This window comes from Coenobita brevimanus, chromosome 13 (assembly GCF_032717465.1).
Source record: "Coenobita brevimanus isolate Jiangsu-jjx chromosome 13, ASM3271746v2, whole genome shotgun sequence".
Lineage (NCBI taxonomy): Eukaryota > Metazoa > Arthropoda > Malacostraca > Decapoda > Coenobitidae > Coenobita > Coenobita brevimanus.
The window spans coordinates 49018894-49042036 of NC_136966.1; the positions used below are offsets into that span (position 1 = coordinate 49018894).

Here is a 23143-nt window from a genome sequence, read left to right on the forward strand (position 1 = left end):
AAGAGTGGCCATGTGCGATTTGTCGCAAGGGCGTGGAACATAATTCCATCTTGTGCAGCGTTTGTCATAATTGGGTGCATGAGAGATGTGGTAGTATTAGAAGTAGACTGCAAGGTAATGCTGATTTCACATGTGTGGTGTGTTGGGTTGAAGAGCATGTGGATATTGCCAGGCGTGAAGGGATTGAACTTGCTGGTGAGTCTCTTGAGGTGTGTGAAAGAGTTTTGTTATTTGGGAGACATGTTTTTGTGCTGGAGGTGCGGCAGGAGCTAGCTTTGTGGCCAGAATGAGGAGTGGTTGGAAAAAGTTCATGGAGCTGTTGCATTTCCTGACATTGAAAGGGCTCTCCTTCCATGCTAAGGGATCTTTGTATTTGGCATGTGTTAGGAGTGTATTGTTGTATGGTATTGAGACCTGAGCAGTAAGGGAAGAAGGAATTCACAGACTCAAACATACAGAAATGACAGTGTTTAGGTGGATGTGCAGTGCTTCCTTCAGTGCAAGGCCGGGAGGGGAGGGGCTACGTTTATGATGGAAGAGTTGAGAGGTAGGATGGGACTGGAGTGTATGGGTGTTGTGATGAGGAGGGGTAAATTGAGATGACTTGGGCATGTGGAGAGGATGGGGCATGATAATTGGGTACAGAAAGTGAGAAGTGTTAATGTTGGGAGTAGGGTAGCGAGAGGTAGAGCAAAAAAGACCTGGGACGAGGTCATTGAGTGTGACCTTAGGGTTAAGGGACTAAATAGGGAAACTACCAGAGATCGAGCAGCATGGAGAGCCGCCAGTAGGTGACCAAGGCTGACTTATGCAAGCATGTTGGAGCCTTCAAAAATGAAAATGAAATGAAAGTGAATGTGGGAGGCTGAGAAAAACTTTAGGAAGTGGAGCTATGTGTGGAGCACAAGGGCCCAAGAGTAGATGCAGATAAAACAAAGGTGATGGTATCTAGGTCTGGTGGCGGTGCTGTCAGAGAAGAAGGAGAGTGGCCATGTATGGTTTGTCACAAAGGCATTGGAAGTAATTCCGTCTTGTGCAGTGTTTGTGATAAATGGGTGCATATGAGATGTAGTGGTATAAGAAGTGGCCCAAAATAATGTTGATTTTGTGTGTGTGATGTGTCGTTGAGGGCATATAGAGATTGTCAGGTGTGATACGATTACTCTTGCTGGAGAATCTCTCGAGTGTGTGGTGGAGGTTTGTTATACTGGGGACATGTTATGTACTGGAAGTGGGGCTGGAGCTAGCTCTGTGGCTAGGGCAAGGAGTGGCTGAAGAAGTTCAGAGAGCTGTTGCCTCTCCTGACATTGAGAGGGCTCTCCCCCCATGCTAAGGGATCTTTGTATGTAGCATGTGTTAGGAGTGTAATGCTGTATGGTAGTAAGACCTGGACAGTAAAGGAAGAGGATATTCGTAGGCTTGAACATACAGAAATGACAGTGATTAGATGGATGTGTAGTGCATCTTTGAATTCAAGGCATGAGGGGCTAGGAGTGCAACTGAAGAGTTGAGAGGAAAGACGGGGATTGAATGTATTGGTGTTGTAATGCTGTATGGTAGTGAGATCTGGGCAGTAAAGGAGGAGGATATTCTTTGGCTTGAATGTACAGAAATGACAGTGATTAGATGGATGTATAGTGCAGCCTTGATTTTGAGGCCTGGGGGACTAGGAATGTGACTGAAGAGTTGAGAGGAAGGATGAGGCTAGAATGTATTGGTGTTGTGATGGGGAGGGATATAGTGAGATGGTTTGGGCATGTTGAGAGGATGGTGGATGACAGCAGGATGCAGAAGATGAGAAATGTGAAGGCTGGGGATTGGGTTGCAAGAGGCAGACCGAAAAAGATCTGGGGACAGGGTCATAGAGTGTGACCTCAGGGATAAGGAGCCAAACAGGGAGGCTGCCAGAGGCCAAGTAGAATGGGGAGCTACCAGTAGGTGACCAAAGCTGATGCATGTAAGCTTGTTGAAACCTGTATGGATGACACAGACAATACAAATTAGATAGCCTCCCACACGATCTCCATCCTTATATTTATTTGTGGTAGGTGGGGGTGAGTATGGATGATACAGACAATACAAATTAGATAGCCTCCCACATGATCTCCATCCTTATATTTATTTGTGGTAGGTGGGGGTACTCACCATCCACTCAATGTAGTGCTGCTCTAAGGTGTCTGCCCTTTCCTTTCCTCCATCTTTCTTTCCTTTCATCCTCTTCTGTTTTTCTTTCTATCATTCTTTCCTTGTCCTTCTGCCTCCAGGTGACTTTATGCTCCCTCTTCTGTCTTTCTTTCCTTCATTCTTTCCTCTTCCTTCTGCCTGTAGGTGACTTTACACATGAGTGACAAGCCAAATGGTTTCATGTACACCAGGAAACCATTTACTACGCTGGGTGGTAACCGTATAACCAAATTTACAGTGCTCCAGTTGGATTGAGCTGGTGAAGGTTTATATCCAAGGGGTGTTTGGGGTTTATTGCTTACATAATGTCACCCAGGGATTGAGTAAGGCTGGTCACTCTCATCTTAAATGTCAGGACCAACTTGCCCAGCCCCTGGCTCCTACGCTTCTCATGGGACAACATAGGATTGGATGATGGATGGATGGATAGTTTCTAAATTTCAAAAAGAATAAGTTATTAAGTACTAAGTACTGTACTGTATTCTTAATCACAGGCTTAAAATCATGATTTTGATTTTAAAGAAGAAAGGCTTGTGAAATATGTTTTATATTGTCAGTTGAAAGAAAAATGTCCAGTGTAGTTCACATCTGAAAGAACCTAAGTTTGTACAGAGGAAAAGGGTTATATTGAACTCCCCTGTTTGAAAAGCCAACCAAACAGCACATTTTAATAATATCCTGTACATAATGAAGTTAAATATTGTGGCAGATTTAAGTTTCATAAGTTTCCATTTTTAATATTTGTTCATAAAGTATTCTCTGCTGTTCAAATGAATATGCATATATTACTGTAGGCAACTGTCACCAAAGTGGTGATGGAGTGTTTTACATGATTGTGACAGATGCATAAAAATTTAGTTACCAACAAAAGCATCAACATATGGCAACATTTAATCAGCTGCACACAACCAGGCCTGACGCATATGTATAGTCATGAGCAAAATTTCAGTTTCAAGACCAGCTGGGTCTATAGCTGGTTTTACAAAAACTATTTATGTGAATTACACAAGACAGTATTAGAATGCAGGATACTCTGTTGTTTGTGGAGTGATAAGAATTGTTGAAGACAATGCTCAGTGCTGGGAGAGAATTGTTGTCTGACTCTTTCTCTTGACAGCCCTTTCTTGCATCCTCACATGCACACAGCCACCCAGTTCACCATTCCACAGACTGCCAAGCACATAATTTACCTGTTTAACATCATATCTTATATCTGGGCTTTAGTGAAATATGTTATGTAAGGGTGGGTGGGTGTTTTATGTTTGACATGTTCAGTGGCACTGTGATGCCAAACTGGCTGGCTTCTGTCTCTGACTGGCTCCCTCGCTCATTTGCCTGATAGTTTCACTGACCATTTCAGAGTCTGCAGCATCAGTGACCACAGCCTCACATTATTGTGTAGAAAATGTTCATATATGCATATTCTCAGTACGACTCATTCACCTGACACAGTTTCACTGACTGTCACTGCAGCACCAGTGACCACGCACTCACACATATGCACATTACTATGTAGAGAATGTGCATACCTATATATGCACAGGCTTCTGTCTCTGTCTGGCTCACTCACTTATTTACCTGATAGTTTTGTTGACCAGTACACAATCTGCAGCACCAGTGACCACAGCCTCACATTATTGTGTAGAAAATGTTCATATATGCATATTCTCAATATGACTCACTCACCTGACACAGTTTCACTGACTCACTGCAGCACCAGTGACCACACACTCTCACATCTGCACATTACCATGTAGAGAATGTGCATACCTATATATGCACATTATGCATCCTCAACACGACTCCAGGTAATACTGGGAAAGCACTCACTGCCTGGAATAGGTGATGCATGGTACAGTGATGCAGTCAGCACTGCTGCTAGGCACAGATACACATGGTACCATCTTTCATGGCCATCTCAAAAATTGTGTAAGCAATTTTTGCTATCATTAACCCAAATCTGGGTAGGCCTATAAGTTTTCGTTGATCATTCTGTCGAATGATTGCATGCACAACCATTGCATACTGGGTTGTAGCTGTGATGGTCAGTTGTAGAATGAGGGTCTACTACAGTATGCGTGAAAAATATGTGGACTGGGGGGAGGGGGAAGCAGATACTCTGATTTACTCATACCGTATTTCAGTACCTTGTATGGTCACCACAGGCCTTCAGAACAGCATGGATTTGTTGGGGGCATTGAGTCATCAGTGTTTCTTCAGTATTACAGTGAAATATCCATTGGTCATATGTCCCTATGAACTATAATAAGGTGAGCAACTGACAAGTTGTCTTTTTCTTGTGATTTCATTTTGATGTGAGACCACATGTTTTTAATAAGGTTAAAGCCCTGAGCTATCAGAATATCAGCTACGTTCACTTCATGTTCTGTCAGCCATTCGCAATCATCATTTTTGTTTTTGCTTTTGTTTTTAAAGGCTCCAACATGCTTGCATGCGTCAGCCTTGGTCGCCTAATGGCAGCTGTCCATGCTGCTTGATCTCTGGTAGCTTCCCTATTCAGTCCCTTATCGTTGAGGTCACACTGAACCCCAAAAGTATTATGACTGACAATCGTCAGTTTGTAAGTTTGCTGTGTAGAGTCCTATGACTGATGATCATAGAAGGTCTGTCAGAAACTGCCATGCACTTAGCTACCCCCTTTTATGATGTAAATGGTTCCTACCCAATCAGAACTAAGGGATGAGGTGATGGGAAGGAAGGTCCTGGCCCCTCACCAAGTCTCTGGGAGGACCCCCCCCCCCAGCCACTTCTCCACCTCCCTCTGGCTGATTGGATACAACCTGCTCTGTCCTTTTCCACCCAAACTACTCACCAATACCACATCTACATTATATGGAGGGGTGTCTCATGCCTGCTTCCCACCCCGAGAGTACTCCCTCCTCCACCTCCCTCCATCCCTCCTTTATATCGAATGACGCGGCATTTTCATGCTATGATCGCTTTGTGTGTTTCTTTCCACCATAATACCCCCTACACCACCTCCCGTGCATTGGGGATCTGTCTGATTCCCCTTCACCTCCCAAGAGTCCCCCCACCCCACCTCGATCTTCCTCCCTCCCTGTCCTTTGTCCCGAATGTGACTCAGTAATTTCCATGCCACGAGCAGCCTGTATTTACCTAATTGTGATATACAGGAAATGAGCTACGCTCATGGGGTCCCGTCTCTTTTTCTCTTTAAGTCAAATTTTGCTTTGAACTCGTTTAAGTTTTTGGACTGGACAATCTCTTTGTCCAGGCTGTTCCACAGGTCAGTGCATCTATATGGAAAGCTATATTTCTTGATATCCTTCAGACAACTTGGCTTTTTCAGTTTCATTCCATGTCCTCTTGTTACTCTCCCATCCCATACAAACAGATAATTTTTATCAATTTTTTCTATTTCCATCATGGCCCTGAACACTGCAATCATGTCTCCCCTTTCTCTCCTTTCTTTTAGTATAGGCAGGTCCAGCTTTTCCAGCCTCTGTCTGTAGGACAGATCTGCCAGGCTGGGGACCATCTTGGTTGCTGTTCTTTGTATTCTCGCAATCTTATTTATGTCTTTCTTCTTGTGTGGGGACCATACTACTGCCGCATATTCCAACCTAGGGCGGATCTTGGCCACTATCAATTTTTTCATCATTTCCTCATCCATGTAATGGAATGCCACTCATATGTTAGTCAAGAGATTGTACGTCTCTCTAACTATCTTGTTCATGTGTTTTTCCGGTGACAAACTATCCTGGACCAGCTCTCCCAAATCTTTATCTTCTCTCACTTTTTTTATTTGTTCATTACCCATCATAAAATTCAGTGATGGCCTTTTGATACTCTTACCCATTTCCAATATCTTACATTTTTTTCCATTAAATTTCATTTTCCACATCTGGCTCCAACCTTGGATGCTGTTCAGGTCTTCCTGCAGCATTTTACAGTCTTCCTCAACTTCTTTACATCATCAGCAAACAGACTTGCCTAACCGTTCACTCCATCTACCATATCATTTACATAAATCAGGAACATTACTGGCGCTAACACCGAGCCTTGTGGGACTCCACTTGTTGCTTCCCTCCATCCAGACATCTTGTCCTATATTACTGTCCTCATTTGTCTGTCTCACAAGAAGTCACACATCCACTCCTGTGTGTTCCAATTTCCACATTAGTCGCTTGTGGGGTACCTTGTCAAAGGCTTTCTCCAGATCTAGATACACACAATCCACCCAGCTGTCTCTCTCCTGTAACACGTCAGTCACTCTTGAGTAAAAGCTCAACAAGTTGGAAACACATGACCTACCACCTCTAAATCCAAACTGGCTCTCAGCCAATATGTTCGTCTCCTCCAGATATTTTATCCATCTGTCTTTCAGGATTCTCTCGCATAATTTTGCAACTACGTTGGTCAGGGACACTGGTCTATAATTCAGGGGTTCTTCCTTGTGTCCTGCCTTATAAATTGGTACCACATCGGCCCTCTTCCATTCCCGAGGCACTTTCCCTTCTTCCAGAGAACACACAATTAAATCGTGAATCTTACCTGCCAGTTGTTCTCTGCACTCTTTCAGTCCCCAGGTAGAGATTCCATCCGGTCCTGGGCCTTTCCTTACATCTTGAGTTTCCAGTAATTTATACACTTCCTGCACTTCCACTTTTATGTCTTTTATCACTACATTTCTAGTCACACCCTCCCCCTCCACAAAGTCCCTTTCTTTAGTGAAAACCGATTGGAAACATTTGCTCATTTTTTCAGCTTGCATTGCCGCATTTCTGTAGACCTCTCCTTCTACTTTCAGTTGGGTGATTCCTCCTTATGTTTCAGTTTGCCATTAACAAATCTATAAAACAATTTGGGTTCTTCCCTATATTTGTCAATTATACCTTTTTCAAAGTTTCTTTCTTCCTCTCTGCGTATTCTTGTATATTCATTTCTAGTTCTTTTATATTCTTCCATTGATTTATTATTACCTCTCTTTCTCCATTTGTTCCATGCCATGTCCCTTTCTTTTTTTGCTATCATGCACCTTCTGTTAAACCAATCCTTTTTCCTGTTTTCTTTTCCATTTACTCTTGGAACATGTTTCTCCACTCCCGAATTATAGATATCTAGAAAGATATCCCACTTCCTCTGCATCTCTCTTGTTTCTCTGAATTTTCTCCAATTCACATTTTTGAAAAATTTCCTCAATCCTGTAAAGTTTGCTTTCCCATAGTTGTATCTTCCCTGTCTATAAAACTCATCTCATGGCACCACGTTCCCTATTATCATCTGAAACTCAATGACCACGTGATCACTTTTTCCCGTAGTACACTGATATTTAAAATTTTCAACCACATCAGGTTCTTTAGTTAGCAGTAAATCTAATCTTGCTGGCGTGTCGTCTCCTCTGAATATAGTCTCCTCTTTGACTCATTGGGTCATTACTTTATTCATTGAGGTATTTAACAATATAGTGCCCCATGAATCTTCATTGCTTCTCGAGTCCTGTTCCTCCCAGTTCACCTCTTTACAGTTGAAATCCCCCATCATAATTATGTTACTGTATTGCTTTTCTCAATCACTTTCTTGAGATAGATAACCATATCTGACAACATCTGATATTCATTGTCCTTCCATGCCCTTGTCTTGGGGGGAACGTATACCACTGCGATGTCTCTCTTGCCATTCTCTCCGGTTTCTAGTTTCTTATTTATCGCTTCAGCCTTACCCTTTCTCAGTTCCACATTTTCCACACTGATGTTATTCTTCTCTGCTGTCATCACTCCTTCCGTTTTTTCTTTTCTGTCTCTTCTCCACAATTTGTATTTGCCATCTCCAATATGGACGTCAATATCCTCTCTTAACTTGGTCTCTCTAAAGCACATGATATCTGGTTCATGAATCCTCAGGTAATTTCTAACCTTGCCGATATTAAACCATCAACATTAGTATATGCCACTTTCCAACTTTTTTCACTGTTCTTTATTTCCTCTTCTCTCCCTCTCTCCGTCGGTACCGCTTCCTCAATTTCTGATCCATAACTCTCCAATAAAACACTGTCTTCCCTTCCTCCGTTCTCTGTTCGTTTTTTGCCTTCGCTTCCTTTAATAGCTCCTTTATCTTAGCTCTTTCTTCCTCATTTGCATCTCTTCTTATCCAAACATTCTTCAGCTCTTCCTTTTCTGATAATTTCCATGTTCTGTTTATAATTTCATTTATTATTGCCTGAGACTTAAACTTTACTTTAAGTGGCCTCGCTCCTCCCTCCTCGTACTTTCCTAGCCTAAATGCTTCTTCAATCTCTTCTTGAGCTTTATTGTTACCCTCCATAACTACTGATACTATCTCTTTTGCCTTATTCAGTTCTTCTCTTTCACTTTCTGACCTTACTGTCATCCGTTTTTCGTTTAGTCCTGAAATTATCACTCATTTTTTTCTTGTCTGCTACATCCCTGACTAAAGATTCCCTACTTCTTAATACCCTAACCACTTTCTTTTCCACCTTTTTCCTGCTTTGTTGTTCTATAATATCCTTCAAATTTATATATCCTTCCTCCTGGATTTTCTTCCACCCCTTGTGCTGCTCCTTGATTTCCTTAATATGTTCATCATGCATCCTTGACTTTGATTCATGCTTATGTAGTTTACTTTTCATCCTGTCCCTTTCTTCTTCCAACCTCTTATTTTCCTTCTCGAGCTGTTTTATTTCATTAGAGGCAGATTCATGACTCAATTTTATTTCTGTAACTTGCCTTTCTTGGTCAGCACTGCGTGAACAGACGTTATCCAATTTGTCCTTAAGTATCTTGATCTCTTTATCCTGTTCTAAGGTCCGTTCCTGTAACTCTAATTATTAACCCTACCTTCTTTAATTCCTGGGCATTCCTCTCTGCTATTTTCTCTACTCCTGCAACTCTTGTTATATTCAATATAACACTTCCTTTGCCCTTATCCTCGTTGGTAAAGCCCTTAAATTCCCCGCCATCAAGTGTAAACAAAGAGCTACCTCCTTCTGCCATAATGCAACCAACAAAAACTTTACACTTTCATTGTATTTTATATTCTTGTTGGACCAAAATCTGCACTTTTTTCACTATTACCAGATGGGACCACCATTCGCGTATCCATTTTCATAATCACAATAGGCTGGGTTCCTGTTCGCCACTGGTTCGGCAATTAATTCCCCACGATCCACAAATAGCTCTGTCTCTGTTGGCGACCTGTGTGTGTGTCTGTTTACTCCTGCCAAAATGTTTTTGCCTTTTTTTCTTTTACTTATGCTGACTTCTGCACCTAGTTTCATCAATAGAAACATATTATACATTGATTTCATTGATTTTGGTAAAATTCTTTAGCAAAAATTAGGTTTTTGCCAAAAATTTCATGTTTGAAAGAAAGTTCTTTTTCATTTTTCTTTTACTCATGCTGACTCCTAACCTAGTTTCATCAATAGAAACATATTTTACATTGATTTCATTGATTTTGGTATGGTTCTCTAGCGAAAATTAAGTTTCCTCAGATTTATTCCTGTTTTCTCTCATTGCAAGGGTTGACTTTTATAATCTTTGATGGGTGGTTTTGCAGTAACCATTAGGCCTAGGGGACTGAGACTGGCATTTTCACGTGTGTAAATTCAAGCTCTTCACATCGGTAAGAAAAAATTTTACCCGTGTAAAAGTTGAAAAATTGACCCCAAATTGCAGCTGGGGTTGAATGTAGCTTCAGAAAAATGAGGTCTTTAGGGGCTAATGACTGTCTCAGGTCTTTTTCAGTGTCCCTCTTGCAACCCTACCCCTAACAGCAACACATCTCCCTTTCTGCACCCAATTATCATCCCCCATCCTCTCCATGTGCCCGGACCATCTCGATCCACATCTCCTTATCACAACACCAATACACTCCAGTCTCATCATACTTCTCATCTCCTCCATTGTAAGCCTAGCTTTCTCAGGCCTCACACTCAAGGATGCACTGCACATTCACCTAATCATTGTCATTTATGTACATTTGAGCATGCGAATATCCTCTTCCTTTACTGCCTAGGTCTCACGACCATACAGCATTACACTCCTAGCACATGCCACATACAAAAATCCCTTAGCATGGAGGGAGAGCCCTCTCAATGCCAGGAGAGGAAACAGCCCCTGGACTTCTTCCAACCACTCTTCACTCTAGCCACAGAGCTGCTCCAGCCCCACCTCCAGCACATAACATGTCTCCCAAATAACAAAACTCATCCACACACTCCAGAGACTCACCAGCAAGCTCAGTCCTTTCACAATCTCCACATGCTCTCCCTGACACACCACACACATGAAATCAGCATTATCTCGCAGTCTACGTTTCATACCACTACATCTATTATGCACCCACTTATGACAAACACTGCACAAGATGGAATTACTTCCCACGCCCTTGTGGCAAATCGCATATGGCCACTCTCCCTCTTCTTTGACAGTACCATCCACCAGCCCTAGATACCATCACTTTTGTTTTTTCTGCATTTACTCTTAAGCCCTTGTGCCCAATGCCATCTCTCCACTTCTTAAATCTTTCCTCTGCCTCCCTTTTATTCTCAGCATTCAGCACCAAATCATCAGCATACAACATCTCCCATGGGAGTCCATTTCTGAAGTCATGTGAAAGGGCTTCATGTACAGTAAAAGCTTAATTAACCAGAATTCATGGGGATTCTTCCATTCTGGATATGGAATTTTCTGGATAATCAAATGTTACTCTTAGAAATTTTCTGGGAGGTCAAACAAATGAAATAGTACCAAACTTGGGACTTTATTTCATAAAGTACAGTATTCAGTATTAGATACAGTACATGTAAGATACAGTACAGGTACATTCACGCTCACTAATATCTTTTTTTTTTTTTTTTTTTTTTTTTTAATGCAAGGAAGAAGGAACCAAAGGCCATGAGCCCGCAGTAACAGTTCCCTCCAGGAGAAAAACAAAATACAATAGAGAGCCAAATTCAAGATCCGATCATTTTGAGATGCCTGGACACACCTCGTTTGAAAGACTGGAGATCATAGGCAGCAGGAAATACAGACAGAGGGAGACAGTTCCAGAGCTGACCTGTTACATAAATAAAAGACTGGGAGTAACGGTTAACTCTTGCATTAGAGAGTTGGACAGAAAAGGGATGAGAGTTTGCTGCCAGATGGGTGCTACACACCCGTCGTAGAGGTGGAGGAATGCAAGCAGACAGTTCAGAGGAGCAGTGACCATTAAAGTAGCGATAGAAAAGAGATAAAGATGCAACAGTGCGGCGAAGAGACAGAGGTTGAAGGGAGTCAGTAAGAGGAGGAGAGTTAATGAGACGAAAAGCCTTTGACTCCACCCTATTGAGAAGAGCTGTATGTGGGGAGCCTCCCCACACATGAGAGTTGTACTCCACACAGGGGCGAATAAAACCCCTGTATAGAGTCAACAATTGTGCAGGGGTAAAGAAAGAGCGGAGTCGGCTTAGCACACCCAATCTCTTGGAAGCAGATTTTACAAGAGATGTAATATGATCTTTCCAAGATAAGTCCTGAGTAAATGAAACCCCAAGCACGTTCAAGGATGATGCAGGATTAAGCTGAATATTATTAAACATTAGTGGGTATACCTGTGGAAGATTTTGTCGGGTTGATAGGTGTAGGAACTGAGTCTTAGATGCATTAAAAACAACCATATTATTTTTACCCCAGTCAGAGATACGAGCCAAGTCAGACATTAGGTGTGCCATAGCCCCATCCCTTGTTTGTTGAAGTAACTGTTGAGATGGGCGTTGCAGGAACCGAATGGAAAGGTGAAGGGTGGAGTCATCAGCGTATGAGTGGATAGGGTTAGATGTACAGCTTAGAAGATCATTGATGAGTAAAAGGAAGAGAGTTGGTGATAGGACAGAGCCCTGAGGATCACCACTGTTGATAGATCTAGGAGAAGAACGATGGCCGTCTACAACAGCGGCTATAGAACGACCAGAAAGGAAGCTAGCGATGAAGGCACAGATAGAAGGATAGAAACTGTAGGAGGGCAGTTTGGAAATTAAAGATTTATGCCAGACTCGATCGAAAGCCTTTGAGATGTCAAGTGCAATGGCAAAGCTTTCGCCAAAGTCCCGAAAGGAGGATGACCAGGAGTCTGAAAGGTAGGTGAGAAGATCGCCAGTGGAGCGTCCCTGACGGAATCCGTACTGGCAATCGGAGAGAAGGTTATGATAGGAAAGATGCCTTAAAATTTTTCTATTGAGAATTGACTCGAAAACTTTTGAAATACAGGACGTTAAAGCAATTGGACGATAGTTGGAGGGTTGGGAGTGGTCACCCTTCTTTGGGACTGGCTGAATGAGAGCAAACTTCCAGCAAGAAGGAAAGGTACAAGTTGACAGACAAAGGCGAAAGAGTTTGCCTAGGCAGGGTGTAAGCACAGAAACACAGTTCTTGAGAACAACAGGAGGGACCCCATCAGGCCCATATGCCTTGTTAGTACTGAGGCCAGTGATGGCAGAAAATACATCAACTGAAGAAATTTTAATGTCAGCCATGAGGAAGTCAGAGGGGGGAAGTGATGGAGGAACAGCACCGGAATCGTCTAAGGTGGAATTGGAGGAGAAAGTCTGTGCGAAGAGATCAGCTTTATCAGTAGAAGAAATAGCTACAAAACCATCAGAGTAGAAAAGAGGAGGGAAGGATGATGAGGTAAAGTTGTTAGAAAGGCTTTTGGCAAGGTGGCAGAAGGAGCAGGAAGAATTCGAGTTGGAGAGTTGAGAGCATTTAGTATGGATGAAATTATTTTTAGTAGAGCGAAGAACAGACTTAGCACGATTCCGGGCAGAAACGTAAAGATGATGTGATTCAGGGGTGGGTTGGCTCCGGTACCTTTTGTAGGCCCTCTCCTTGTTGCGGACAGCATTAGAACAAGCGTGATTAAACCAAGGCTTTCTTGCGTTAGTCAAAGGATATGAGAAAGGAATGTATGCTTCCATGCCCGAGAGAATAACCTCCGTAATGCGCAAGGCACACTTAGATGGCTTCCGGCCATGGAAGCAATAATCATTCCAGGGAAAATCAAAGAAGTACTGCCTGAGGGCCTCCCAGTCCGCGGCTCCAAAATGCCACAGACGACGTTTCCCTGGAGGGTCCACAGGCCGTACCGGAGTGATAGGACAAGTTAAGGTAATAAGGTTGTGATCGGAGCAGCCCAACGGAGAGAAAAGATTAACAGAGTAAACAGAAGGATTAGTTGTGAGGAAGAGGTCAAGTATGTTGGAGCTCTCTCCAAGGTGGTCAGGGATACGGGTAGGGTGCTGTACAAGCTGCTCTAGGTCATTAAGGATAGAAAAGATGTAGGCTTGTTCACCAGGTGGATCCGTGAAAGGAGAGGAGAGCCAAAGGTGGTGGTGAACATTGAAATCTCCTAGAATGGAGATTTCCGAGAAAGGAGAAATGGATAGAATGTGTTCCATCGTAGAAGTAAGATAGTCGAAGAATTTTTGATAGTCAGTAGAATTAGGGGATAAGTAAACAGCACAGATATATTTAGTCAGAGAATGACAGGAAAGCCGAAGCCAGAGCGTAGAGAATTCAGAAGAATCGAGTTCAGGAACACGAGAGCAAGATAAGTTGTTGCGTATATATACACAACAGCCACCTTCGGCTTTGAAATGAGTATAGTGAAAGTTGGAGGATACAGAAAAGGGTTTGCTGTCAGTTGCCTCAGACAGCTGAGTCTCCGTTAGAAAAAGAAGGTGAAGTTTAGAGGAGGAGAGGTGGTGCTCAACAGAGCGAAAGTTAGAGGAAAGGCCGCGAATGTTGCAGAAATGAAGAAGAAGAGAGTCAGATAGTGGTTCCAGGCACCTCAAGTCATCACCGGGAGAGGTGCGGATGGTGGGGGCATTTATGGTCCCCCCCCCTGGGGACTCCGAGGCTTGGTAAAGAGACGCCATTTGAGTTAAATTTTGAATAGGAAGTGTAGTGTGTACTGTGCATGTAGTTTGGTGTAGATAGTTAGAGAAATTTGTACTGGAGAACATGCTGGCCTACTCTCTGTGTAACTGAGTCACTGAAAAAGTTCAGCAAAGGGGGATGGTCAGGAACTAGTCCTGAGGGCTGATGAAACAGGAGCTCCAGCACTCCCTGTCATCAGCTTTCCATCCACCTCGGGAGCACTGCCCTGCTCGACTGGTGCTACAGTCTACTCCTCCCAGGGGTTCCCCCTTCCTACCTCAGAATACCCAGGGAAGAGGGGAGGGGGGTACGAAACAAGCTCCACCCACCACTACCCCAGCCCCTGACCATCCCCCATACCCCTACCCAACCCCCCACCCCACCCGTCATTCTTAACTAGCAGTTACATCTTAAACTGATTTCATGCTTAACACTCTTGGTCCCACTACTAATACAAACAAAGAACGTTAGGATATGTTAAACGAATATAACTATCAACATGCTGCAGCAAGAAATTAATGCATTATGACATTGACAGTAAAACAAAAACATTAACAACAGCAACCTCAGGCCTCCTGTGTTAGGTGCACTGCTTTGCAAACACACGAACACACGCACACACACGCACACACACACACACACACACACACACACACACACACACACACACACACACACACACACACACACACACACATAAGCACATCCAAACATGCAGGCACAGATACGGATGCATGCAAACACCCAACGCACGAGGCTTGGGATGGCCGTTGTTAACATGTTCTATTGTCAGCGTTAAAATGCATAAATTTCTTGCTGCAGCATGTTCATAGTCATATTATATACTTTTTACATATCCTAGTGTTTTATATTTGTGTATTAGTAATGTGACTGTGAGTGTAAAGTATGAGGTTATTATTCTTAGCTGGCAGTTACATCGAGATGTAACTGCCAGCTAAGAATAATGAGTGGGGGCTGGGAGGGGTAAGGATATGGGAGAGGGTTGGGAGCTGGGGTAGAGGTGGATAGAGCTCGTTTCATCCCCTCCTTCTGTCTTCCCTGGGTATATGGGAAAAATTTAGCGTATGTTACAGGCCAAAATAATTGTGAAAACTTAGCTGCTTACAGTACTTTATCCTGTACTGCGCCGAACTAATCAAGAATTATAGGAGGATGACCGGTGTCCAGAATATTTTCGGCCCCATGCCGGATCGAATTTGCATTCCAGTCATACAGATGTGCCGATGCATCGGATGCTGGTTAATCAAGCTTTTACTGTACCATGAAAAACAAGGGGCTCAAGACTTACCCCTGATACACACCAGTATTCACAGAAAACTCATCACTCAAATCTCCATCACCCTTACCTGGGTGCGACCACACACATACATAGCCGTAATCACCTTAACGAACCACTCCTCAATCCCAAGCTTTCTCATTGCCCACTTCACCACCTCCCTGGGGACTCTGTCCTTTTTTTTTCTTTTTTCCAGTCAGATATGGTGCTTTGTCCTGCAAACATGGTTGCATTGATGGCTATCATTAAAATTTACCATATAACCTTTGAGTATGCAAGTACAGTATATTGTGCTCCATTCGTTGTCTCATTCTCTGAAAAAATTTAAAATCCACCATAACCTAATTCCCCACTGAACCAGCCCTATACCATTACTGAGATGTGCAGTGATACACACACCAACTGTCAAGGTAATTCACATTGGAGGGACCCTGCAGCTTGCCACGCCTCACAGCACCATTCTGGAAAGCTTACTTGTCACTCCACAGTATCTTTCCCCAGTCCTTCACAATGTAACCTTTGAGTTAGCAGAGGTTTCATGGTTGAGGAGTGAAGGAGCAGGTACAGGTCCTTTTTGGCATCACTCTTTATTTGTACTTACTGCAACACTACCCAACAGGTCAGGATGTGCTTGCTTCAGTTGTTGTGAAGTAATGCATGGATTTGTCAAGATTTCCTTTTTATTAGCTTGTCAGTTGCAGCAGGTGTCTTCCTGGGTTGCCCTGGTACCATTTTAGAAGTGGAGCAGTGCCTGGTGGAAGATCCTTTGCTTTGACCAGCAGGTTTAAAATGATATTCTTCCTTCTGCCTTTACATTCATACATCTACTTAAGTGGTATATTTGCCTCCTTCAGGGCAAGAATCTGAGATTTTGCTTGTCACTGAGGTTTTTGGAAACCATTCTGAAGTCTGGGTGAAAAACAGTATGCGGAATCATCATGGGGGCAAATGCTGTGGGGCACTTAGTCTCACTCACCCTCTGACCCCATCCAGGACAGTCTCTTCATGCAGTCCTCCAGGCAACAGCTCTTTCCCCTCTAAGTATCTTTCAGCATGAATGATCAACATTTTCCAGCCATGAGTTCTGTGGCCTTCCCCTTGGTCTCCTTCACACCAGGTTAACTCTCTCAGAGCTAATCCTATGGGCAGAGTCAGTCCTCAAGCCTCAACTCAGTTTTATGGTGTAGTTGCACATTACATACCCAGACATACCAGCAATATCCAATGATCCTGCGATGACACTCAATACCAAGGGAGTCAATTTGCCACTTCAAGTTAATGATTAGTGTCCATATCTCACAGTCATAGAGTAAGACAGGGAACACCAGTGGCCTGAAGATGTAAACTTTCATCCTACACAAATAACGGCAACACCAAATACCTAAGTTAAGTGAAATCGTAACTTCGTTGGCCAGACCAATGCAATGAGGAATCTCAGTGTTTGATTCTTATTTTCTACACTACCAAGATAACCTAATCTTTCCAAGGTTTCCACGTTCTCACGACATGCTTAGACAGACTGAAATGCCTCATACAACAAGCCACTAAATGCCTGGACCTTGGTCTTGATCCAAGAGACCTTTAATCCCATTGCCTTCAAAGTCTCATGAAATTTCACGAGGGCTCTCAGTTGTATCTCCTGCGACTCTGCTAGGATAACTGCATCATCAGCAGAGCCAAGGTCAGTAACCCTGAAATTTCCAATTGACACTTCATAGTGACTTCAACTCACAGCCTGGCCAAGTACCCAGTCCATGCATGTGTTGAAAAGCATGGGAGCAAAGACACATCCCAGTTTCACTCCAGTATTTACCGGGAAGAAGTCAGATGTTCTCCCTTTGTACTTGACAGCAGTCTCATTGTTTGAATACAGGCCATTTGTCAGTTGGATTATGCATGTGGGGATCCCTTGGAGTCACACCAGAGTATCTCCCAGTTTACTGAGTCAGACATCTTGAGATCCACATAGGCTGTTGATATTCAAGGCTGCGTTCCATGAGAGCTCGAATTGCTAGAATGTAATCAACTTTAGACTTCCTGACTGTGGATTGCTCAGGCCTCTGAAACTTTACCAAATGGTTATGGATACACATCAGGAGAATATGAGCATGAACCTTGCCTGGTACACTGACATCTGTAATACCACAGTAGTTGGTGCAGTCATGGTGGTCTCCTTTTCCCTTCCAAATAGGGATGACCAAACTCCTTGTCTAGTCAGGAGGAATGATACCAGTCCACCAGATGGCTTTTATGACTTCATGTAATGCCCTGATTAAGGCTTCACCCCCAGCTTTGATCAGTTCTGCATGGATGTCACAAACACCAGCAGCTCTACCACTGCCTTTCTGATTTGCTCTAGACAAGGCACAGTATCATCAGTTGGTGGGAGCAGTCAGTGGTTGTACATTAGTCAACAGAAGCTCACCACTGGGAGGTTCAGCCTTATACTGCGCTCAAAATACTGTGCTCAGCCCAATGAGCCCTTTGCTGTATTCACCTGCCCCCAACATGAGCCATCCATCTGGTGACCAAACAGAGTTAACTTAAGAGGTGGGTCTGGAATCGAGCTTCTCGAGGGCTCGGTAAGTAGGTCGAATGTCATTCACAAAAAAATGGCCTTCCACCTCCTCAGCAATTTCCCTGACATATCTCTCCTTGCCCCTTCTCAGGCAGGCCAAAGTTGCCTTTCTTCGGCAGTCCGCCACCTCCCTTTCAGGAGATAGGGAAGTTGAGAGGCATTTTGTATAAATGGAGGCAAAGCTGCACAACTGTATCTGTACCATGCTAGAATGTATGGGTCTTTTCAGTTGATGAAAGCTCTTCACGTCATGATCTTGAGCCATTTCCTATACAGTCATGTAACCTGGAGATTTCCACTCCATTATAGTAAGGAAGAGAGAGAGAGGAAAGGAAGTAATAAAGTTAAGATGTAGGGAAGGTCAAGAGGATAGAAGAGGAAGAGAGATCACTGAATTGGTGTGGGTGTTGGTGTTAGTTTGTACTATGGCTGGCGATATTTAATGTTTTTCCTTTTGTTCAGATTACACTGGTAACAAGAGTACACTGCAACAGCGTCTGGACCATGTTTGTGGGCTGGAAGGGGCAAAAAGTGATGGCCGGAATATTATCGCACAGATCAGCGCCAATGCTCACCACCTACTGGAAAAACTGCCTGCAAGAGCCAGAGAAGCCTTGGAACGTGATATCAATAACCTAAAGTAAGAAGTTCCAATAGTTAATGGTGAAAATATATATTGTTTATTGACATATATTTTTCTCCATCAATCTATCTATTGCCAGATGCCTTAATTCCATAAGGGGTGGCCACAAACATAGCCTCCATGTCGCCCTGTCCCCCGCCATTTCGTTACCCTGCTCTCAGCTCATACCCCCGCCTCTCTCATATACCTCTCCACTCCATCCCTCCATCTCATCCTTGGCCTCCCCCTCCCTCTCCCCCCTCCACCTCACTCACATACACTCTCCTCATCTCTCTCTCACTCTCCATCCTCTCCACATGCCCAAACCACCTCAGTGTGTTTCTCCTAACACTTCCTATCACATCCACATCCACACCATAACGCTCCTTCACTTCCTCATTTATCAGTCTGTCTCTCCATGTGACTTCACATGTACCTCTCAGATAACTCATTTTCAAGGATCTCACTCTTGACTTCTGTCCCTCCAACAAGGTCCAAGTTTCACTTCCCTACGTTAGAGTTGGTGTCACAATACTGTCATGTAGTAGCTTTTTCACTTCCATGCTGACTTCCCTGTTTCTTAATATTGCTTTCAAGGAACCAGCAATCTTTCTTCCCTGTTACACCCTTTCAGGCACCTCATACTCTAAACTTCCATCCTTACTCATCACACTACCCAGGTACTTAAGCGCACACACATTTTCCATTTCCTCCTCATCCAACCTCATTGTACATTCAGTGACTTCATTTCTCTCAAACACCATAACATTACTCTTCACTACATTCACCTTTAGAGTCCATTTCCCATACACTCTTCCAGACTCATTCTCGAAGCCTTGCAGCTCCCCTTCATCTTCACTTAACAACACAGTATCATCTGCAAACAACAGTACAGGGAGTTTCCAAGCACTGCCCTCTTTCATCAGGGCCGCTCCAACATCCACTGCCTTACCTTGTATCTCTTTACTAACCCCATCCATATACAGATTGAACAGCCATTGAGACATGACACATCCCTGTTTCAATCCAACCTTCAAATAGAGAAATTCACTCATTTTACTGTCCATATGCACTGCAGCCATAGCACCCTCACACATTCTCTTCACGGCATTCATCAACTTCCCATTTACTCCATATATTCTTAATATTTCCACATTCTTTTTCTATCCACCCTGTCAAATGCTTTCTCTGAATCCATGAAGGCCACATACAACTTCTTCCCCATCTCTAGAAACTTTTCCGCAAAAATCCTAAGAAAGAATATCTGATCTACACAACCTCTTGTCTTCCTAAAACCCCCCTGTTCTGCTCCAACTAATTCCTTTGTTGTTTCCCTAACTTAGTCAATAAGTATCCTACCATATACTTTTCCTACTACATTAAGAAGACAAATGCCCATGTGATTACCACACACTTCCATTTCTCCTTTTTCTTTTTGCAGGGGAATAATTATACCTAACTTCCAATCCTCTGGGACTCCACCTTCCTCCCTGGCCAGTCTGCACATCTTCCACATCCATTCTACTACTATATCTCCCTCATGCTTCAGCATTTCACCACACACTTCATCAATTCCTGGGGCTTTCCCCATTTTGACTTTCATCATTGCTTCCACAACTTCCATCTACTGATTTCATCCTGTCTTCTCACATCCCTTCTTCTTCCAGCCATTTGCCAGCCACTTATACTCACATTACTTCCATTCTTTGTGTTCAGCAATTCCTTAAAGTGTTCTCTCCATCTGCTCACTTTTTCTCCCTTCTCCACTAGCAATCTACCATATTTATCTTTCACTTCCTGACTAACATCTTTATCACCCTGTCCAACTCTCTTTACCTATTTGCAGAACATTTTCATACAATCCTTCCATTTAACACTCAGATTCCTTCCAAATTCCTCTTCCACTCTCTTGTTACTCTCTCTTGTTAATCTTTTCATTGTCCTCTTCCTCTCTACAGATAACTCTCTCTTCTGTCTCTCAACTTCCTCCACGCTCCAGTTTCTCATCCACTCACTATATGCTTTCTTCTTTTGTGCCACAGCCTGTCTCACCTCTTCATTCAACCATGCTATTCCTTGCACCCCCTTTCATCTTCTTTTCACCCCACACACCACCTTACATGCTGCCCAGATATCTTCTGTGAACATCTTTCACCCATCTTCCACGTTCTCCATCTGCTCCAAATCATAATTACCCAGTTGTTCATCCACTTCTCTCTTATATTCTGTCTTTTTTCCATCCTCTTTCAATCTTTCTACCCTCCTTGTATGAGCTACTTCCTCCTGTCCTTCCCTTCTTCCATTTTTCTATTTCATTTGAACCTTGACTTTCACCACCACCAAGTGGTGGTCAGAAAGTCCACTCCCCCAACCTCTTTATGCTCTTGCATCCATTACACACCTTCTTATTCTGTCATCCACACACACATGATCAGTCATTGCCTTCCATTCATTTAGGCATAACCCACCCATTCACTCACCCATCTCATAACTCACCACGTATACCTGTGGATCACTTTGCATCTAAAGAGGGTATTGGCTATCACCAACCCTCTCCCTGCACAAATGTCCACTAGAGCACTGCCATTCTCATCCAGTTCTGCAGGCACAGCCCACACGCCAACTATTCCATCCGCCTTCGCATTCCATACTTTTCCATTCATATCTCCAATCAAAAGCACTCATGCCTTTCAAACTTTTCCATGCATGCTTCCACATTTGTCCAGAACTCCTTTTTCACACTACGTGCACGATCTTGCTTTGATGCATACATACACGCAGTCATCCACTCTTGTAGTCCAACTTTCAGTCTTACCCACACAGTCCTTGAGCCAATTGATCCGTGCTCTTTTATATTCTCCTTCCATCTCTTGCACACAACAATACACACTCCTTCTTTTGCCCTCTCATTCTCACCCATTCCTGTGCATATACCCTATCCATATTCCCATTCTCTTGCACTCTCACCCATCCTTTTAGTGTCCGTTATTCCACATACATCCACTTTTGCACCCTCAAGCACCTGGACAGTATACTGTATCTCTCACTCACCTCTTTACTTGCACCCCCTACATTCCATGTTGCAATCCATATCATGTCCTTTGTTCGATCCTTAGTCGTCATCTGCTGGTCAGTCCTGGTCCGAGGCTACTTGTTTATATTTTGTTAGTTGTTTTCTGGGAAGGGGCACTAACCCTCTGCCAACCCACTTGTTGTCACATAGGGAACATGTGTTGGTTGGTGTTTTACCTGGTAATGTGTATAAACAGGGGGTATTTTATGAGGGGTTGGGTGGTAAGAAGGGGTAAAAACGAGAGGCTCGGAAAGTCACCAGAACACACTGTACAGGTATACCCCAGTTTAACAATGCAATTGGTTAGGTAAAAACCCATCGTTAGGCTGGGTATTGTATATTGGGGTAGTTTTAACATGTAAAGTAATGGGATGCGCTTTTCAACCTTGGGTTTCCCCCCCAACCAAGTCCAAAACTGACCCAGGGCCCAAACTTAACTTACACGGACAGGAATTTGGTTTTCAAAGCACAAAATATGACCTTAAAAATAAAAAGTAGTTGCACCAGAACCACAAATATAGACCCATACATCAAAAATGGAAATACTTTTAGTCAAAGTTCATGTGAATATGAGAGGCACACATTTCATTGCTTCAGCTCAAGATTCATCCCATCCTAGTAAGTGTATGTTGTAGCATCCCTGTTCGTAAAGAAGTAAGAAACAAACAACTTCCCAACACTACACAAAGTCTCTCAGCAACATCCCTTCTCCTCCATCCACCATTCCAGTTCACAAACATACATAATTACATAACCACCTTAACCATCTAGAACCTTCAGCCAAACAGCATCCTGCAAGAACTACTGGAGATACACCCGTCAAAAACTGCAATACCCAGAGCAACACAAGTAAGCTTAGCCAGATAGCAGTTTGGCTACCATCCATCCCTACTACAGTACCAACATAAAATACAACTCACAGACAATCCACTTTGCCCATATTGCAGTGCAGCCCCCCATACCTCACAATACACTTATTCATCACATGCACCACACAGTCACAACATTGATTGTTCATCAGCGTAACCTCAGCAAAAGACCTCAGGGAGTGACCATAGTTGATGATTTTGTATGGTCCATTGGGTTCACAAGATGAGTCAGAGGTTTTAACAACAGCCACAGGAGTCTTGTATAAGCCCACCATCATTGTATAAAACCCTCTGTGTTGTTACATTTACACTGTGTTCTGCTGTGAACTCTCCTTGTCTATAAAAATGCAACGAGCAAACAGTACTCCACCAGTGGTGTGGATATGAGAGACATAATGTGCATTATCAGTCCCCACTTGGAATCTAGGATGAGTGCAGGCAAAATGGTACTTTAAGTGATATAGCTTTACAGTGAGACATGCATCTGATTCATGATTGAGGGATTAATAGTAGAGGTTGTAGCCCCAGGTTCATCTGAAATGTGAACCCAGAGGACTATATGCTAAAGTTGATCATCTGCATTTCACAGTCCTCTTTTG

At 43.2% G+C, this 23143-nt stretch overlaps 1 protein-coding gene across 1 annotated transcript in view; it reads left to right on the forward strand.

Annotated features, from left to right (window-relative positions):
• The window catches only part of LOC145415676 (uncharacterized), a 561483-nt gene that overhangs the window by 163689 nt on the left and 374651 nt on the right, over positions 1-23143 (forward strand). The window contains exon 30 of the mRNA XM_080284894.1: positions 18443-18620. Coding sequence (XP_080141020.1) covers positions 18443-18620 — 178 coding nt within the window. The remainder of the gene's footprint in view (positions 1-18442; positions 18621-23143) is intronic.